Source organism: Orbicella faveolata, unplaced genomic scaffold (assembly GCF_042242905.1).
Source record: "Orbicella faveolata isolate gen_17 unplaced genomic scaffold, um_ofav_v1 contig_5, whole genome shotgun sequence".
Lineage (NCBI taxonomy): Eukaryota > Metazoa > Cnidaria > Anthozoa > Scleractinia > Merulinidae > Orbicella > Orbicella faveolata.
In genome coordinates this window covers 587,168-607,500 of record NW_028301580.1, presented here as the reverse complement: position 1 = coordinate 607,500, position 20,333 = coordinate 587,168, and the positions used below count along the sequence as shown (strand labels likewise).

At 39.6% G+C, this 20,333-nt stretch overlaps 1 protein-coding gene and 1 long non-coding RNA gene across 2 annotated transcripts; both read left to right on the top strand.

Moving 5' to 3' along the window:
* The first annotated feature begins 6,547 nt into the window (after positions 1-6,547).
* LOC149095639 (uncharacterized) lies at positions 6,548-9,634 on the top strand. Its single transcript, XR_016204798.1, has 2 exons — positions 6,548-6,593; positions 9,235-9,634. It is a non-coding gene; the product is annotated as an uncharacterized LOC149095639 (long non-coding RNA).
* A 405-nt stretch (positions 9,635-10,039) lies between these two features.
* Positions 10,040-19,321, top strand: LOC149095638 (uncharacterized). Its single transcript, XM_089281778.1, has 3 exons — positions 10,040-10,336; positions 14,982-15,250; positions 17,854-19,321. Exons 1-3 carry the CDS (start codon positions 10,159-10,161, stop codon positions 17,878-17,880), a joined length of 474 nt encoding a protein of 157 aa, XP_089137904.1. The 5' UTR covers positions 10,040-10,158; the 3' UTR covers positions 17,881-19,321.
* The last annotated feature ends 1,012 nt before the right edge of the window (positions 19,322-20,333 follow it).

Here is a 20,333-nt window from a genome sequence, read left to right as displayed (position 1 = left end):
AGAACCCTATTGGACTACTGTTTTATAATAGTTGTAAGTAATCTCTGCCCCTTCTGAAGGACACTGCAAGCATTTGTTTAACATTTTTGGCACCAACAGGCGTTGGTAATGACCAGATCCTCTCCACATTGACGAGAAAATTTAATCGCACGACTAATTTTAAGTGTGGGGTATGTTTTAACATACCCTATACGGGGGTGGTTTGCCCAAATTTTGAATTTTTTCAGTTTACTAGAATTCTCCTAATTCGCAACTTTTGGATACAACAAGCTGCTGCGAGATGAGGCTCGCTCCAGATCTTTTTTTTTATAAACTGGCGAATGAAAAGTCGACATTTAACATTTAATGACTGGTCCCGAGGGAAACAGTGAATTTTGTTTCCCGAGAATCTCAATGTTTCCCGAGACGACGTCGAGGGAAACATTGAGATTCGAGGGAAACAAAATTCACTGTTCCCCCAGGGGACCAGTCATTAAGTGATTTGTTGTATAGCAGAACAAAACAAAAGCAGATTTTGAAAAACGCGTTGAGATTCCAGCGACAACATCAGGCCACCTTGCACTGCACGCTCTGATCACGTGCAACAGCGGTCAACATTTCGCGGGTAACAGTGAACTGTTTCCCGTTTGACATCACAGTTTTCGCAATGTTGCCCGCTCGTGGCATTTGGCGGTAAACAGCTTCATTGTTAGATGTCATGTGACCATGAACTAGCCAATGAATGGGTGCGCTGTAGCGGGAAAAACTCCAGCTATATAACAATTTTACTGATTTAGAATAACTCGGGGCTGACTTATGGAATTTTGCGATGTCATAAATCAAGAAAACAAACATACATGTACCCAAATCGTGTCTTGTGACTTGAATTAGGAATGAAAACTGAAACACCAGGTAAATGAAACGGCTGACAGTGTGATATAAAAAAAAGACTTCATGGTTGGTCGAAATCGAAAGCTTATGTTACGGTTCGAAAGTGTGATAATTCTCGTGTCATTGTTATTTTAGAAGCAGATTTCCTTTCAGAGCTGATACAGACTGGAAATTCGAATTTCATTCTGAGTTGGGAGCTTTTTGGGAGAGGTAAGTACAGTAAGTCTAACGCAAAGGTTTTGTCCTAAAGAACTAATGCTCGAAAACTGTTTTATAATTAAGATAATGTATGCCATTTCAAAAAGACAGGAATTTTTAACCTGTGTAAATTATAATTGCTCAAGATTAAGATTTGGGGAGTTTAACTGGCTTGGGCATTTCAATGCTTGAGGGGGAGGGGGGGGAGGGGGATAAGCCTTTTGATCTTAAACAGCTCTAACCTCTCATAAGCTCCCATAGTTTCTGTTAGGTCTCCTCGCCACTTCTTTTCTACTTTTCCCATATTATTGGTAATTTCTATTATTGTGTGGCAAATAAAAGTAATAATAATAATGTGAAGGTGAATTAATCGACATGACACGAGCGTGGGACAAAGAAAAATTCTGAGTCCCCGACAGGAATCGAACCCATGACCTCCCGAACACCGGGCGGGCGCTCTATCCACTGAGCTACGAGAACTCATGGAGAGCAAGGTCATTTAACTGAGTTCATATATGATAGGTGTCCTGCATACTGCTAGGATCAACGCTATCGAATTCATCGTGAGTAGTGATAAGTTAATAAAGATGGTGAATTTTAAGCTCGGTAATGAAATGTGAAGGTGAATTAATCGACATGACACGAGCGTGGGACAAAGAAAAATTCTTTCTTGGTTGACTCAGAAGTGATAAAAAATGTACCGCGCGTGTTAGTCCTACCTAATTCCTATTGAGCCATCATGAGCGAAATCTCTATATATCATATAGACACGAGTGTTTTACTGGAAAATATACCACTCGTAAAATTCATTCGAAACCACATCCGGGACTCGAGTGACGTATTTTCCATATCCTCACTAGTGAAGATATCGATAATTTCACTGATATCAAGTTTGTCTCTTAAATTGTTCTTAAATTCGTTCGTGTATCATTACAACATCTTCGGGTCTTCCTCGAAAGTCTTCGGCAATCTTCGGTAACCTTCAGCAATCATCGGAAGTTTTCGAAGATGTTCGGTAACGTTCGTGTGACCTTCGGACGTGTTTTGGAAATCTTCGGAAAGTGGTCGGAAATCTTCGGAAAATCGTCACACACGCCGTCATCAGTATGTCTATATAGTAGCAGAATTTTCATTGTTATGCTGCACCTCTATGGCACACGTGAAGATACTAAGATATGGGCGAAAATAATTTCCGCGCATGCGAAGACGTGCAGCAGTACGGAGGTTTTCGTCGCTGAGGGGAGCTGGGTGGGGCAAAAAGCGAACTCTGAACAGACCTCTCTGGGCATGAACGCATAACAGAACGATCTCAAGTGCGGAGGGCGTATAAATACTCTGCTCAATACACATGGGTATTACGAGGGTCTCTAGAGGAAAAGTATGCTAATTTATATAGCTTGTTAGATTTATGTACTTGCGATCGAAAAAGAAATCGGTGACAGATATGAAGAGGCCTCCTGTTACGTAAACCTTGGAGTTGTGTATGGATCAGTTGGCGAATGTGACAAGGTTAGAGAACATCTCGAGAAATCACCAGGGATCCGTAAAGAAATCGGTGACAGAAATGGAGAAGTCTCCTGTTACTTAAACCTTGGAGCTGTGTATCAATCAGTTGGCGAATATGACAAGGCTAGAGAACATATCGAGAAATCACTTGCGATAAGTAAAGAAATCGTTAACAGAAACGGAGAAGCCTTCTGTTACTCAAATTTCGGAGCTGTGTATCAATCAGTTGGCGAATATGACAAGGCTAGAGAACATTTTGAGAAATCACTTGCGATCAACAAAGAAATCGGTGACAGATATGGAGAAGCCACCTGTTACTTAAACCTTGGAGCTGTGTATCTATCAGTTGGCGAAAAAGATAAGGGTAACGAACATTTAGAGATAGCATTGACGATCAACAGAAAAAGTGGTGACAAGCCAGGAGTATAATTATGTGCTGTCATAATGTTGCTGCTTCATTTCGCTCTCTTAGTAGATATCCCAAGGCTAACGAATGTAATCAGGAAGCACTTTCCATAGCATCAAAAATTGAAGACATAGTTGGTAAAGCCGACTCTTTATTAATGCAAGGACATATCTTGTACTCAATTAGTAGCTGTGTGAAGGCTAAAGAATGTTACGAAGAAGCAATTGCGATCAGCAAAGAAATTGGAGACCGAGATTTACAAGCCAATTGTTGCTAATCATTAGGAAAGGTTCTTTTCAAAGATGGTGAATATGTTAAGGCTGAAGAACTTTATACAAACTCACTTGCGATTAGTGAGGACATTGGAGATGTTTTTCTGCAGTATCAATCACTCGAGGCATTAGCAGACATAAGATTAAAAGAAGGAAAGATTCAGGAAGCTTTCTCGTACTTACTTACTGCTATCGAAAAATGCGAGAAAATGCGCGGCTCCTTACGAGATAACGATCAATGGAAGATATCGTTTTCGGATGACAACATTTCTTCCTGCAAGATCCTCTGTACATGGCTTTGTGAAACCAGAAATCCCGTGCCAGCTTTGTATGTTTAAGAGCTTGGGAAGGCTAGGTCTTTGGGAGAATAAATGTCAGCTCAGTATTCTATGAAAAATCAAGTTTCCGCTAATCCTCAAACATGGTCTGGTATTGAAAGCATCAAGGACAGAGAACGTAATGGTTCTTGTCTATACGTCTCCTATTTTTCTGATAGCATGTATTTCTGGATTCTTAAAAGAGGTGGAGTCACAAATTTCCAAAAGCTAGATCAAAGGAAGTGAAGTTATTGCTTACAAAGGAATTGTTCAAAATCTTCATGACTTTTTAACAAGTGAAAGCTTTAGAAGTTTTGGCATGTCACCTAAGGAGCTACACAAGGATGAGTCTTTTAATGTCATGCAAGGGAAATCCAATTCATGCGGGGATGACAGCCAAGAAGGATTCCTAATTGGAAATAAAAGTAAAGAGAACCGAGGACCTAAAATGGATGTTCCTCTGTGTTTCAAACTAATCATCGCTCCTGTGGCTGACTTGCCTGATGAAAGTGGAAAGACCCTATCCAAGACTTTCAAGATTCGTGTCGCTCTTTCTTTAACAACTCGCAGGCTCATCCATGACAGTCCAGTAGAATATCACAGTCAGACCGGTGCACTGATAGTGGGGAATCCTGATGTTGGTGAGGTGATTTTCAAAGGATGTCTTAAGTCCATTTCGAGACCGCCTTGTGCAGAAGAGGAAGCGAAGAAGGCAGGAAGAAAGCTGGGTGTTAGCCTTTACTAGGACAGCAGGCTACTAAGCAGGCGGTACTTCAAGCGATGAATTCGGTGGCCCTGATTCATTTGGCTGCTCACGGTGATGCAGAAAGAGGCGCAATTGCCCTGACACCTTCTTTTCGCATCCTAACAGTATACCTCGAGAGGGTCTCTACTTATTGACAATGTCTGAAATTGCACAAGTTCGACTGCGAACTAAACTGGTAGTCCTCAGCTGTTGCCACAGTGCACGTGGAGGATCTGGCGCACGCTCAGTGTTGGTGTCACTGTGGGCCCTAGAAGACAGCCCAACAGAGATGTTAAGGAGTCTTTTCTACGATCACCTTGTTCGTGGGGAAGGCGCTAGTGATTCTCTTCATCTGGCCATGACGTGGATGAGATGTAACGGCTCAGTACTCTAACGTGAAGCAGTGGGCACCTTTTCTACTGATTGGAGATAACGTGACGTTTGATTTTGGAAAGTAAGGTAAGATTCCTTGAAAAAAGCGCTTTCTCTTTGCTATCAAAGGGTTCCTGGTGTAATTATTCAGTATTTTGCCAAGTGCAATTTTTTAAAAGGTTAAGGTGCACCATCTGTGATAGTTTAATTAAATTGTTTGTTCTTCAGTGGCGGACATGGAATTTTCTAACAACTAAACTGTTTTCGATGAGAATAGATGCCATAAAATTACGTAACCTGAAATGCAGCGTACGCCACTTTTCGGATAATGTGTTTAAGCTGTAAACTGTACGATGAAACAGCTCGTGGTCCCAGCTTAAGTTTGAATAATTCATGATTTTATTTATTTAACTACATCGGAAGCTACTGCCATTGTATATATTTTTAATAGTTTAATGTTTTGTTAATAAGAGAAATGATCTACGGAGTATTCCGCCCAAAATGCCTTTATTTTGCTAAGGCTTGAAATATAAATCAAAACTAAATATATCTGTTGTGGTTTCAACTTGACAGGATGAAATTTCACCGATCGACGTTTCAAAGAATCTTCTCAGGATATTTTTACTTTGCTTTAACTTTTGCAGATCTCGGAGCGGTCTAGAAACAGCCAATCCCGTGAAAGGAATCCAAGACGAAAACATCCACGCAATGCGCGTGATAACATTCGGGTAAGAACTAAGTACGATGTCAAAAGGAACTTGAGGGATAAGCTTGATTATTATACATTGAACTCACTAGCTCTTTTCTGATTGGCCAAAAGCGTACAGTGAATTTTCGAAATCAGCTCCTGTGACGTCATCTAGCTGTAGATTGTACAATGATCATGTCAAGGACACTCAAGGTCACGGGTAATCATGTCATGTACGACCGCGGTGCATGATTTCTTCGGGTAATCATGTCAAGTTCGTCCGCTTGGTGTTGCTTGCCGTCAGTGAAGAAGTAAAAACGTGACTTCCTTTTCTTTTCTCGTTCAATGTATAATAAAACAATTATTAGATTCGGTTTTTGTGGCATTGAATAATCAAGGTCTCGGTAAGGGTTATCAGCCTTAGCCTTCGGCTTCGGCTGATAACCCCTACCTCGACCTTGATTATTCAATGCCACAAAAACCGAATCTAATAATTGTTTAAAATGATGCTTTTATGCTGGATTAACAGTGAGTTTTACCCTTCATCCCCTCTTGGTTGTCTCTATTCTGATTTGAGGGAGATTATCAAGACCTTCTGGGGCAGGTCTAAGGAGGAGGGACCCCCTAAATAAAAAAAAATGCGACATTATAACACGCTTACTTGGCCTCAGTATGTCGGAAATCCCATTTACGAAGACTTCAATTTTAAAAATTTTCAGGGGGGAGGATGTCTCCGCCGGACCCCCTTCAGGGGACCGCCCTCGGCGCTCCGTATCGCTAACCTCAAAATCTGTAAAATCTTGTTTCCACCCCAGACCTTTTATACGCTTATCGCAGCTCCCCTCGCGTGTAAATCTCACATTTCGCAATTCTACTCGACATCACGGGTTCAACAAGTTTCTCCACCCACCTTCCCTTTAGTGCCGCTAAAACCGTTCAACTCACTCTATTGCCTTTGCAATTTTTTTTTTCACGTACAATTTATCCCTCACTTGGCAAAGTGGCTTTTCCGTGAATGTTAGTTCATTACTATTTGTGCAGCTGCTTTCAAGAAATATAGTAATTTTCTGAAACGGTCAATGTAACCAATCCCACCGCACCAAATAAAGTCGAGTTTGTCTTGTTTTAAAGTATGAGATATCAGCTAGCTAAACATCGGTCCAAAAAATTAAACTTTGCCTGGTTTTGTACGAGTAACTTTCAGCTATAATGCATTTAGGTAAGTCATTTGCGTTTAACAATATAATCCATATTTTAAGGTTGATAAAAATCCAATTTAACTTTTATAACATTAACACACAACCATTGGCAAATAGCGCATAAACAGTTTACACAGCAATAACAGAAGAGACAATGCTTTGATGTACAACTAGATTCTCCAAACTGTACGACAGGAAACATCAAGATAAAATAAGGAGAATTTATATCCTGACATTTTGATGTTATGAGTTTGTCTCCCGTTTATTTTACTAAGGCCCCATTTATATGGTCCCGGGTACCCGAGACAACCCTTCCCCGAGTTACCCTGGCCGAGGTAACTTTTAGCTTATTTCTTTGCAAAATTCAACCGTACCAACCGTCTACATTAGGATCGCGAACCCGTCTCGGGGGGTGAGACAACTCCGGTGGGCGAGTTGTCTAGCCTCGGCAGGTAGGGTAACCCTGGCAAGCGGGACAACTTTTCTTCATGTGAACGCTTTGGCTCGCCTGACCGGGACAACTCTTGGCGTGACGAGTGTCACGTAATGCCTAGATTAAGGGTTTAAAGCAAAAGTTCAACTCGGCAAAAACCCACTGTGATCGAATCACCCAGGGAAACGCAAAGAAAGAGGGATATTTGCGCAAATTTATTTTTCAATATGGGTTATGAATAATCATGCAGGGTCAACTGTGACTCGGGCTACAGGGACTACGTTTTCACATATAAACGCTAGCTATAGTTGCCTCGGAGGTAGGGTCGTCTCGGGTACCCGAGACTATACAACTGGGGCCTAATTGTAATCGAACTTTCCCAGCTTTTTGAGTTAAGTGATATATGAAGCCATGAAGCTTTCAGAAAATCCCTTTTAGATGAAGTTATCAACATTTCAATGCAGAAGAAGGTCTATCTAAGGTAACAAACGAATCTAAAACGTCTTTCATTACGATTATCCATAGCAACATCATTAAAATGGCTTGTTCTTTAAACGAAATTCAAGAAGCGGATAATCTTTTCTTTCAGTACTAGCTATCTCACTTTGACTAATGGCCTATCTCCAGCTGCAATTAACAAAACCTCCAAGCTTTATTTTGCGTTATAAAGTGTAAAGTAAATAAGGAAGCATGAAAGTGTTACTCGATGGCTTTCACACATTTGAATGGTCACACATTAGGGTTTTGTCCAACCGAATCAAGTTCGAACCGCTATGAAACAGCACCGGATGAAAGTATTACTCAGTAGATTTTTTAAAGTAATTTTTATCCAGACTATTAAATTTTATAACCCTTTTACACAGCACAATAAAAGTGCTGTTCAGTAGCTTTCCGATTTGAATGGTCACACACTAGGGCTTTATCCAAAGACTTAAAAAGTTAGAACCACTTTGTACAGTGTAATAAAGAGTGCTACATAAAAGTACTGCTCAATAGCTTTCATTTGAATGGTCACACACTAGGGCTTCATCCACAGACTTAAAAGTTAGAGCCACTTTGTACAGCATAATAAACATTGCCACATGAAAGTACTGCTCAATAACTTTTGCACTGTTTAACAGCATTGATTCGTATGCAAGAATCACATACCACGTTAAAATTTCTAACATTTCTTAGACAACTTTTCAATCGCCAAAGAACAACAAGAAAGCAACCCAGCCATGGATATTTTTAACATAATTTTTCTTATACAGTTTCTTCCACATCTGCGCTAATATTGAGAAGACTGTCTTTGTCAAATCTACATTGTTGTTTTTGGTTATTGCTTCAACTTCAGATAATGACAGAAACTTATTGCTGACTGTCAGCAAACTGCAGGTGTTTGCTGCCTTTTTCGCTATTTTTCCTCGACAGGCGTTATAATTTATAGAGAGTTTAATTAACTACGACAGCAGAACGCCGAGGAAAACGTCGATTTAAAAATGAATTTGAATCAGTTTTACCTACGAATCTCGCGATACTCTAAAATCATTTGCTTTGTGTCTTTTTGTCAAAACTATCCCGAAACTGAATAATGGCACGGAGCTTAAAGATATGATCGAAATACAAATTTTAAAAACTATCCGTCGTGGTTCACGTTCTCCAGACAATGCAGAATTTGGTGATTTTACGTTGTTGTTTTGCAGCGAGACGGCAAAGAAATGTACCAACACAATAGGTCCTTTGCAGGATCCGGTCACATGGTACGGAATTAATTATGCCGGGACGCAAGTTGCACAGTGGGACCGCTTTCATAACAAAGCAAAGTCGGGCTGGAGTGGTACGAGTTCCTTTGTTTTGCAAGTCCCACTGTGTAACTTGCGTCCCAGCGCAATTAATTCCGAACTGACCGAATCCTGCAAAGGGCCTATTATAACCGGCACGTGCACAGCCATCGTTCTACTCATAAAACTTTTTGTTTAACGACGTTCTGGTTACCGTTGCCGTCGTGGTTTTCTTAAACTCCCTATTATAACTGCAAACGTGCGGTAAATCCGAAAGAATTTACGTTTTCGATAGCACTACGATTCTCGCCGATTGCAACTTGCGTCTAACGGCTTCATTAGAAACAAAACTACCACGTCTGCACTAGCTGTATTAAAAACAGAAACTCGATGTAACTGAATCAATTTTAGATAACCCTTTTCTGTTTTATTTACATTGATCTTGAATCCATTTAAAACTTTCAGGCTTGAAACTGCCGCTTCTGGACAAAAGTTCACAAACTGAATTGCGCTTGTTATGCTTTCTGTTATCTCTGCCAAGCATCATGGCAACAGGTTAGTGGCAACAAGCAACAGTCTCTCTTGTGTTACTAGTTTCTCTGGTTTTACTATGTCAGTTGTTTTTCAAGGAGCAGTTTTCAATTGAATTTCGTTAAACCAAAACCAAAGTTATCACTCTGGCCAATCGCAAAGGACACACACAATCCAATGAACTAATCAAAACTTGAAGAAAATATATGTAGCTAGCAGAAAACGTGGGAAAACATGTGCGAGCGAATCACGATACTGGTGTTGGTTTTCATGACTTCTGATTGGTTGACAAAGTGGCGCGAGTGTTTTTTAAGCCAATCGAGTAGCGTAGTAATGCAAAAAAAAAAGGAAAAAAAAAAAAACAGTGACACCTAGTAAGACTACTTCGAAATTGAAAAATCGTTCCGCTAGCCAGAGAAGTAAACCTCTGGTAAGCAATAAAAAACTTGGAAAGCTGTCATTTTTAGCGTTGTCTGGCTTCGTTAGAATAATAACAATAATAATAATAATAATAATAATAATAATAATAGTAACGGTTTAATGATGACTTTTCTACAGAGAAATTCTACATTCATCATATGCTAACAAAAATTAAAAATACATATAGATATATCAGTAAAAAAAACTATGTGGAAAACATAAGTTTGTAAAAAATTAATTAATTGTGTAAGTTCAAAACAATCAAATCTAAGTTAGGCTTTAGTGTTTTGAAATTTACCCCCGACCAAGGGAGACTAATGTTCGAAAATTTGCCTTTGCAAATTTTTTCCGGTGGTAATTTTACCTCACTTTTAGAATTTGTAGTGGCCGAATTGCTTCGTAGATAAAGAACAAAACGTGTCTCTGCTAAAAGCTTGCATGTACTTCTTCATAGAATGCTCGGTCGCTGAAGTCGTCGCCTCCAAACCCTGCCTTGGAATCGGCGCAAGTATCACAGAGGAGCAATGTAGACAACTGAGCAAGGAGTGTTGCGTTTTGGAGAAATCCAACGGCGACTCAAGATGCCTCAGAACCAAAAGAAAACAGCCTAGTGCAGGTAACCATGGTGACATGACGTACGTTTTCGATGAAGAAAAGTTACAGAAGATATTTAAGATTGTTGTTGGTTTTAAATTATGTTTCTAATTAACAATTAGATTATGAGCTCGAGATTTCTATGAGGTGATAGTTGCACTATCGCTTCATAGAAATCGAGAGCGAATAATCTAATTGTTTTAGTAGAATTCTAACTGAAATTTCCTTCAAATGACGATTCCATTTATTTCTGGTCTTAGTATTAAACTTCACGCTTTAGAGAATTTGCGCGGACTGAATAAATTGTCAATTTGCAGTTTTGTAAACTCGCTTATCAGTTTCTTTCAAAAATTTCGAGCTTTCTTAATTCAAGAAACCGTTAATGCCCTCCTTTTAGTCTTCTCGAGAATTTTGTTTATTCATTTGTTTCTAAATGTTCTTTCAAAACTTCGGAGAAACGACACCAAGCCACTGCACACTAATGGCTGATGGTGTGCAATGGCTCAGCTAATCTGATTACAGCATTTGCATTAGTATACTAGTAGAATTCTACTAAAACTCGATAGAAACACGGTATATGTTTTCTATTTCTCAAATAACTGGAGTTTATTTGAATCTAACGCACGCTCTCATTAGTTGACTTATGGTCACGTTGCAATGGCTAAATCGAAATGTTGCCCGGCGAACAACAAATAAGAAATTGTCGCCCTTTCTACCACTGAACATGGGTTACTTTGACTACTCTTACACTAAATTCCAGCCATATAAAATATAACAAAACACTAAATCACTGGTCCCCTTAGTTTTGTTTTCCCTCGAATGTCGATGTTCCCTCGATTTTTTCTCGGGAAACATCCTCAGGAAAACAAAAGTTTTTCCTATGGGACCAGCGTACATAAGGGACCGTTCATTTTTTATGAGGGAGGGGGGGCTGGTGGGATTTGGGAAGCACCATTTAAAAATCGCATGACCCCCCCTCAGCTTACCAATTTTTTCACGTGGCCCCCCCTTATAGCGGTCATTTTTTGGGATGACCCCCCCCCCCCAAAAAAAAAAATTGAACAAACAATATTTAGATTTCAACTTTTTAAATATTTCTCTATTATCCCCCTACTTCACGTTTTGTGCTCACCGTGAAGACAATATTTACAATCCCTATACTACAGAGAGCTGTTGTTTGAAAAACAAATCAAAAGAAAGAGAAGTCAATTTCGGATCTCCTAGTTATGGCTCGCCCTGAGCGTGTGGCATTTGGCCTCTCATTGGCATCTCCCTCATCTGAATTGATGAATGCCCACAGTTTTAATGTAAAACAGATCAAATGTATAGAAGCTAAGTTGACGAAGGTCACGCAGGACATGGAAGCACTAGAAAATAAGAGCAATTATAACAGCATATTCAAGGGCATACTCAAACAGCACATCAACAAAAGGAGAAAGAAAAAAGAAAACCGCAGAAAGTCAAATGAAAGAAAGAGGAAGCGGACTGAAAACAACGTCCAACGAGTTTATGGAATCTGTGTGGGAAACCCGCTAGGACATGATCTTCCACAATGCCTTGTGTACCCTCCTAGAACGGCCGTCCCGGAAGAGTGTATTAAAGTTGAGGATGTTACCACGTCGTTATTTAGAAGAGATGGGCCATACATTGCACAGCTCTTGGAAGGGAATTATTTCACCAATGCTGCAAGAAGCAGAATCACCACCAACCTTGAGCAGGAAGTCAGAGATTATGTTTACACCTTCATGTACCCTGAAGAGTACACTCTGACGGAAAGCATTGCTGCTTCTTGCAGCATCGGTGAAAGAGACTCCCGTAGCAGCACAAGCGGCGACGAAGAACTCGACGACAACGAAGATGAAGATGAGTGCCAGTGAAAGTTGCATTCGAAAATAACAGTGTTAAATACTTCTTTTCAGTAGCTACAAATGCTTTTTGTCGCCAAACGTTTTTTAAAGCAGAAGGAAAGTTTGTAATAAATTTGTATCCTGCCTTCTATGTTTATTCTATAGCAATTTTTTTGATATTCAAACATTATGCCATTTTAAAGTTTTACTAAAATATTTCACGTGACCCCCCTTTTTTCCCTTATTTTTTTGGGATGGCCCCCCCTCGAAAGCCATTTTTTTTCGAATGGCCCCCCCCCAAATCCCACCAGCCCCCCCTACCTGATAAAAAATGAACGGTCCCTAATGTTTGAGGGGTCTGTTGCACTCTCATGCGCATGTGTAACGATTTGATATTTTCACCCGGCCGTACAACTTTTAATTTGGCTTCGGCGAGAAAACGTCTTTTCCATGGATCTTGTGAGAACCGTGAAAGTTACAGTGAAGGTATTCAAGAAATTACTTATTATTTACAGCATCTTTTTCGTTTTTGAGTGAAGATCTTTTGATCAGGAATTTGGTGGGGGAGGGGTATTTCGACCCAGCGTAAGGGGCCCGGGGGCGGGACATTATATTCTGTATATAGCTTCACGAGAAAACAGCTAGTTATTCCGGGTGGCGAGTGAACTATAGTGAGTTCTACGATTGCTATTGGTTAAAACCCTGGTAAATCTTGCACTGTCAATCAATGTCGTACTTACATGCGTATTATTTTGGCACAGACCTTTAAGAAACATAAAAGCGAAAAACTATTTTAAAACTGCAATTTATCTATGCTTCCAAACGAAGACTGTTATAAATGTTGTTACAGAACAAATATATGTGTAATCATAGGGTAATTTTCACTCAAATCAAATTTATTTTCGTGTGAAAGATTTTGCACAAGGATTCTTTCAAAACAGACACAGGACCGGGGCGGGGTGGGGGGCTCAGATATTGTGCGTGAAAAGCATAAAACAATGGATTATTTTATCATTTGGTATAGGAAGAAGTCAAACAAAGAGACTGAACTACTTGTTTTTATAACGTATCATTTTGGGTTTAATTAAGTTCTTCCCTACTCAAATTTACCCCATCGTGACATTTCATGATATGGCGTGACATAGTGTGACAGAACAAGACCGGATGCGACATGGCGTGACGTGATAAAGACTTTTAACACACGTTTCTTTTAATTTTCCTTTAGTCATTTTAACTTACCTTTTTTCATATTACGCCTTTAAAGCTCTTAAAGCTACAGTCTGAGCGGGGCTGGGACTACGTCAACGCTTTTTCGTTTGACCAATCATAGCGATATTTGGCTTCTGTAACAACCTGAAGCTAAATATCAAATAGGGTTAAATGGAGATCATGTGATCAACGGGTGACGTCACAATGACGTCAGTCAATTCCATGGAGCAGCTCTGGTGAGACATATAAGATATGCTGGCTTTTTGACATTAATCACCACCTTTTTGAACGTAATTCTCGCCAGAACACAACGAGTACATGTTGTTCTTTGTTCCCTTTTCAAAAACCAATGAGCGGCACAAATTTGCACTGTTTTACCGACGCGTTACAACGTTGCGTGACGGTTTTCAAACGGATTACCATTGAAAAGGACGTCATAAAGACGTCACAGCTCGGTCTGTGAATCATTTTGATGACAGCATTCAACTAAGCACACAAAGTAACATGAAATTACAGACTCTCGCTGATTGCGACATAAACTGCACGGTTTACAACGGTTTACAACTGCTTTATAAAGAAAAGGTGAAAGAAGATTTATTTTATATCCAAGGGTTTACCATTTGTAAACCGTTCGAAATTCGTGACAAACAAGTTATATGTTCAGTAAAATGTGTATTCTTAGTCATTTTTGTATCCTGATGTTAATTCCTTAAGCAATTTTTCTCACAATATCTGTGACTCTACAATTACGTCATAATCTCCTGTAACTCCTTGGTAAACTGTTCAAAAACCGATGTAAACCGTACCTTCTGGCCCTTAAAGGTGTGTCTGGAATGAAAATAGACCGTGGGAACACCCTTTCAAAGATCTTAAAGTACTTTTTACCTGCCAACTTCGTTTTAGAGGAAAAATGGGCCTTTCTTGAGATATGTTTAGCAGAGATATATTTTATTACTTGTTACATGAGGTAGAAACGCTAAAAACCTCAATTTTGAGGAAAAAACGAAATCAGCGAATCAAGTTAGGGAATTAGGCAATAACCAGATATGAGCAATTATTTTATTGAGCAAGTGATAGATAGCACGTGTGCCACGTTTGGTTCGAATTTGTAAATTTCAGTGTAAGTTATGGGCATTTAAAGTATATGAAAACTCAAACAATCATGGGCAAATTGTGTTGGAAAATGCCAAAAACATGAAATCGTAATCGTAATACCTACAGAATAAATTTCAACACCCCCATTCCCCCTTTCAATGTTGGAAAATAGTCAAACTTGTGTCAGATGAAAGTGTTTTGTCAATATTGCCTAGGGGTAGGGAGGGGCAAAATCTGTATAGAATGATTTCTTTCCAACCCTTGTGACCAAGGTTGTAGTTTTGCTTATTTTTAATGTGAAGTCCCATCAGAACGCATTATTCAACTGTATGGTATGTACTAATTACCATGATGACGCGATAGGAGATCGCGTGACATGACATGACACTACACGACATGACAAGGTGACTTCTGCAACGCAGGGCTTCTGAAAAAACATTGCATTACAGTGGGGTAGCGTGACTTGACATTGCCACCACCATTTTAATTAACCCGTGAGATCACTTCTCTTTAAAGACAGATGCCGTGACGCCCCCATTCTGAGAAGTAAACCAGTGCTCAATCAGTTTCTAGAGGGTGACGTCACTTTTGAGGTGAAGGTTGTCTCTGAGCTTCAGTGTTGGGACTATTGCATAAGGCAAGAAGACTGCAAAGCATACAACTACTATCACGCCATTGGTCAATCGTTTAAGACTTGTCAGTTGCTAAGCAACGACGTGGGCTTACCTAGATTCCAAAAGGGGAGCACTTATCATATTATGGACAAGAAAAAGAAAAATATTAAGGTTAGTTCAGATTTCAATGTATCTAATTTTAAAGTTGCGTTTCATCAAGGCGCGAAAGTAGATTATTTGCCATGACAAGCTCTAAGAAGTCTGCGGTTTCCGAGAGAGATCTGAAGGGGTGGAATGGGAACTAGGATTCGGAAATTGAGATTTGCGTCAATGGGACTGGGAGTCATAAACAAAGAGAGGGAATGGGACTGGAATTTGGGCAATAAGGAGGAATTGGGATTGCCGCATTCTTCCCTCACCCACCCTACAAGTACCCTCTTTACAAAAAGAGAACGCAGTCGTACAACAACAACCCGCGAGTAAGAACCCGGACATTTTTTGAATTCTGGCAAAATACGTTCTTGTAGGTATTTTGGGGCAGTTCTTGGCAATTTAGGCTAAATAGATTCTTTATTAGGTTTTTACTTTCTATGAAGGTTATATATGAGTTGATTACCAGAAAAATAAATAAACTTGGGTTCCAAACCATTTGGTCCTTGAATATACAGCATTTATTCGCAAATGTATTATGTATTTTCTTGTAATGTAAAAAGTCACACTCATAAGTGAAAACGTTTATCATAATTCAACTGTAACCCACATACATACAAGAGCCTGCTTGGTTTTGCTTGGCTAAACGGGCTCACATATTTTTGGGTATTGAAATTGCAAATTTCTGCCAGGTAAACCACTAGGTTCTTACAAGCGAGTTTTACTTTACATGAATTGACTTTCAGGCAGGAGCCATAATCGGGGACGGAGACCGTAAGTCTCGGGATTCGCGCGCACCTATGATATGGGACAATTTTTCTATTTTTAGAACAAATTGCGCCATCCTGACGTCATATATCCGCGTGTATTCACGCACATGTCAGGGGCTCTCGCGTGGATGTTGTCACGTTGCGTGATCAAATGGTGAGAGTTAGAGATTCTCTTGCGTATTTTTCACAGCGATGGTAGGGAATAAGGCAGGGAATACGAACCAGGGCGCTTATATGTAGTTTAATGCTCTGAGCTAACAGAAAAGGTGGGTTTTTCAGGGTCGAAAACAAGACTTCAATCTCGCGCTGGGAATGAATAATAAGATCTGCTCACGCTAGTTGTAAGCTCACGCGTATGCTTAAGAATATAGCAAGAAAACTCTCTACTCTGGTATCGAGTTAATTTGTGAGTTTCTCAGACAATGTTTAATCATAACCAAAACCTGTTTTGATGGTTTCTTATTGTCTCTGCTTGTTTGGTGAATTTGCAAAGGTTTTTGAAAGGAAAGTCTGACGCGTACAATTAGCTCATTTGCATACAAAGTGCAGCTCGTGCACTTTCAAGTCCGAGTCGGTGTTTTCAATTGTCAACAAATCTTGACAAAGATTTCTTTCGTTATCTTTTGTGTTGAGATGCTGCAACAAATTTCACGAATGCAAAAAAGGCTGCTAACATCATGTGTGTTTCTTCAACATAAGCATAGTGAAGTTTTACACTGCGAAAATGAAAATAGACAAGGAGTTTTTATAACTCGATCAACAAAATCGAAATCGTTATTCCAAGTTGATTAAAGAAAGCGTCATCGTAACTTTGCTGATTGTTTCTGCTTTATTCACATATTTTCAGCTTAGCTTTTAATATGTTCTAAAACATTTATCAATCTTAAACATATTTAAAAACTATAGAGCTATTGTTGGAGTTCGATGTACGCTTTCACACGAAAGTGCGGCGGAAGTACAATTTGTCATGTTTACTGACTGTACAAAACACGCATCGGCGGGCGCTCTCATTCATCGACAACAGAGAATTTACTGGATTTTTACACGAATAAAACTGAGCAGTATCTATGGACATAAAGTTATTAAGCCTCGATGAAACATCAAGCGTTGCTTACAATTCAAGCGAAACTCAAACTAGCAATTATTTTGTTTTACTTTTCGGTCGCGATAGACTGACAAATTCCTCGCAAGCGTGTGGCAAGAGGAGCTATGAAACTATGAAGACCTGAAGCTCTGCTATATCTGAATATATCCAGCTAGTTTTTTGCTGTGTAATGGAAAAGCTGTTAATCTTCAACATATGTGAAATTTAAAGTGGAGTAATGTACAGCTCATGTAAAAGAAGCATCAGTCGGAACACAACTTGGTCAGCGATATATATAAGCTTACAGCGGAACATACCTAAATTCGACACTGTCTTACCTCACTCAAACTGGAGCAGCTTACGACGAAAATACTTAAGCAAAACTCCAACAGACGTAAAACGCGTTGAGTTGTGGAGCAAAAACATGAAACATTTCGGGAATTTCGGACGCCATTTCCCCCGCGCGACATCCGCAAAAATCCTCGCACCATGCACGCGCGTGTGCCGCAGGTGATGGCGCAATTTGTTCTAAAAATAGAATTATTGTCTCATATCATGGGGACAACCCCAATACTTGAAATGGCGCGCGCTTACGGTCTCCGTCCCCGATTATGGCTCCTGCTTTCAGGTACGTCATTCAGGAACTACAATCACTCAGTCTTATAAATGTAACAGCAGAATAAACCCATGGATTATGAGAGGTTAAATTTATGATATCTAAAGGGAACTTAAGCATACAGTAAGAACAATTATTTATTTTGTTTTATCAGACTTTGCTAAGAAACAAGTGTCGCTGAAGGCCGATCGGAGAAGACTTCATAATTTGGACTGAACTCAATGGCTCGGAAATGTGGAACTTAACAACATCATTACGTTTTCACGCATTAACCCGTTCCTCTTACGAAAATTGTTTTCCGCAACCCTCTGGCGAAATTGCAATTCTTCTAGCAGTTCTACACACATTTCTTATAGAATAGACGAGAGAACTAGCTTAAGTTACAAGTTCTTGTCTCTAGGTCGCGCGCTTGGTCGCGTAGTAATCATGTTGGTCATTTCTGAACCGGCTGTGATGTTGAAACGCCGATAAACACTAATCCAGGATTATAAGTCGTTCGAGGTTTTAAGTTCTACGCAACCCACTTTAACTGAACGACAAATAAAAAAGAAAAAAACCTCCGGAGCTAGTGTGCTGCCCTGTAGCCTGTGTTAAAAAGAAGATAACCGCTGACTAAATAGAGGCTCAACAATGGCGGAATGTTTTGTTGTGGGTTTTTGAAAGGAACCTGTATGTTATAGCAGCAGTGATGCCGGCTCTCCTTGGATCTTGAACTACTTTTCGAGAAGCTTTCCAGTCAACGCACTCCACCAGTTGTGCAAGCTGTCCATCCGCCTTCCACTCCACCTGGAGTAGAACCATCCACCCTCAATGAACCACCTGTGTAGAATGCTGTAGTGGAAGCAGCTCCGAACAAGTCCGTGCCTGACCCATTGGTAACAAACATCGAAGAATCAAGTGTGTGCTTTCAGCCAAGTCCAACTGCTAAGCGGAACCAAACAGACAAGTCTGCGACAAAAACTCGTTCCACGCCACGTGTGTGTCCAAACCACCTACCCGCCTGGCCTTATGAACTGCCGTTCTGGCCAGTAGTGACATTAAATTGCTCGCGACGAGCTACACAAGTTAGTATCAAAAATAAGTTTTCTTTTTTTCTTCTTCTTCTTCTCTTTTCCTTTTTTTATTGAATTTATATAAGGAATTTTTATAAGGAACTTTGCAGCCCACAGTAGGTGTGGCACAAGACTCTTTAAGCTATCACTGAGTGTTAAGTTCAGCTTTCAGCTTCAAAACAAAAAAAGGAAGGGAGATGTTAGGTTGCGCGTTGCACTCTGGGCTGAATAATAAAGATGCGTGTGTTCACATCCAACATGGGGTCGGGTTTTCTCTTTCAACTACAGAAAGTAAAACTCTTCAACTTGAGCATATTGACTTGATGTACTGCCAAAGTCTCAGAACTGACATTAAAAGAAATGTATGGACATTCCGTAAGCAGAATATAAATTTTGAGCTTGCCACTGAAGGATGTGACTGAAAGGTTCTAAGTTAACTGAAGAATATCTATCCTGTTAATCGTCCGTTCATAGTCCTGGAAAAGGATAAAATTTTAAAAAAAGATAATAATCTTTTTTAAATTTTATCCTTTTATCCTTAAAAAAGATAATAATGGTAATGATAATAATAATAAAGATAATAATACAAAAGTTATTTGTGATTGTGTTCAGGCGATATGCTTCTGGTTCAGGAAACCTTTACCAAAAATGTATGAATTCCTTCATCGAGCCAAATTTCGCTCGTTAGAGACTAAGAATGGTATATTGGACAGAATTATGGAGAAAAAAGAAAGTTTCGAAGAAAATTTGTGTTTTTCTTTAAGCATTCAGCCCTCTCTAATGTAGCTCGTGTTGCTAATACTGAGTAAAACAAACTTGGAAAATGTCGTTTCGTTGCGTTGAACGAAACGAGTAAAAACAATGAGCGCACAATATAAAATGAGCAAATTCAGAATTCACTTTAGAGAGCAAGTAATCAGTTGCATCAGTCCTTTATGAAAGATTACTACGTCGAATGAATCCATCGATAGTGTAAAGTTAGAAATATCAACGCTCATTGCTGAGTGGACAAAGATTAACTAATGTTTGAAGAGTGCTTTTTATAGAGAACGTTCGAAGAAGAAAAAGGCTAAGTTTCTTCCACAAAATACGCTGGTTTTGTGTATAGTTCTTACCTTGGCAAGATATAAAAACCATATCTTATCCGAAGCACGTGCTTGCAAGGCTTGCTTGAAGTAAATTCTTATTGCAGTTGTTAGTGTTTCCTAACTGCTCTAAACGAAAGAACGGTCCAAAAGAAAACTTGGTACTTGTTCCTGGAAGAGGCCAAGCTGAGGTAACTTATGTTTCCGCTGGTGGAATTCTTGAACGTGATGGTAGATGCACTACCGAGGAACTTAACACAGCAAATGTTTCAGCGATGTACAATTTGCAATTTAAATTTGCACGCGTTTTGCGACTACACACCATATGGCTGATTAATTGCAATCATTTGCATTGATTAATTCGCCATCTTGGTGCGGGATATTTAAATTTCATTTGTATACGCGAAGGAATATGAGTAAATATGTTTTAGTTCAGGAACCCGTGCGTAACCAATACCTGCTATTATTCAGACAACTCATACTCTGGTCACAAAGCA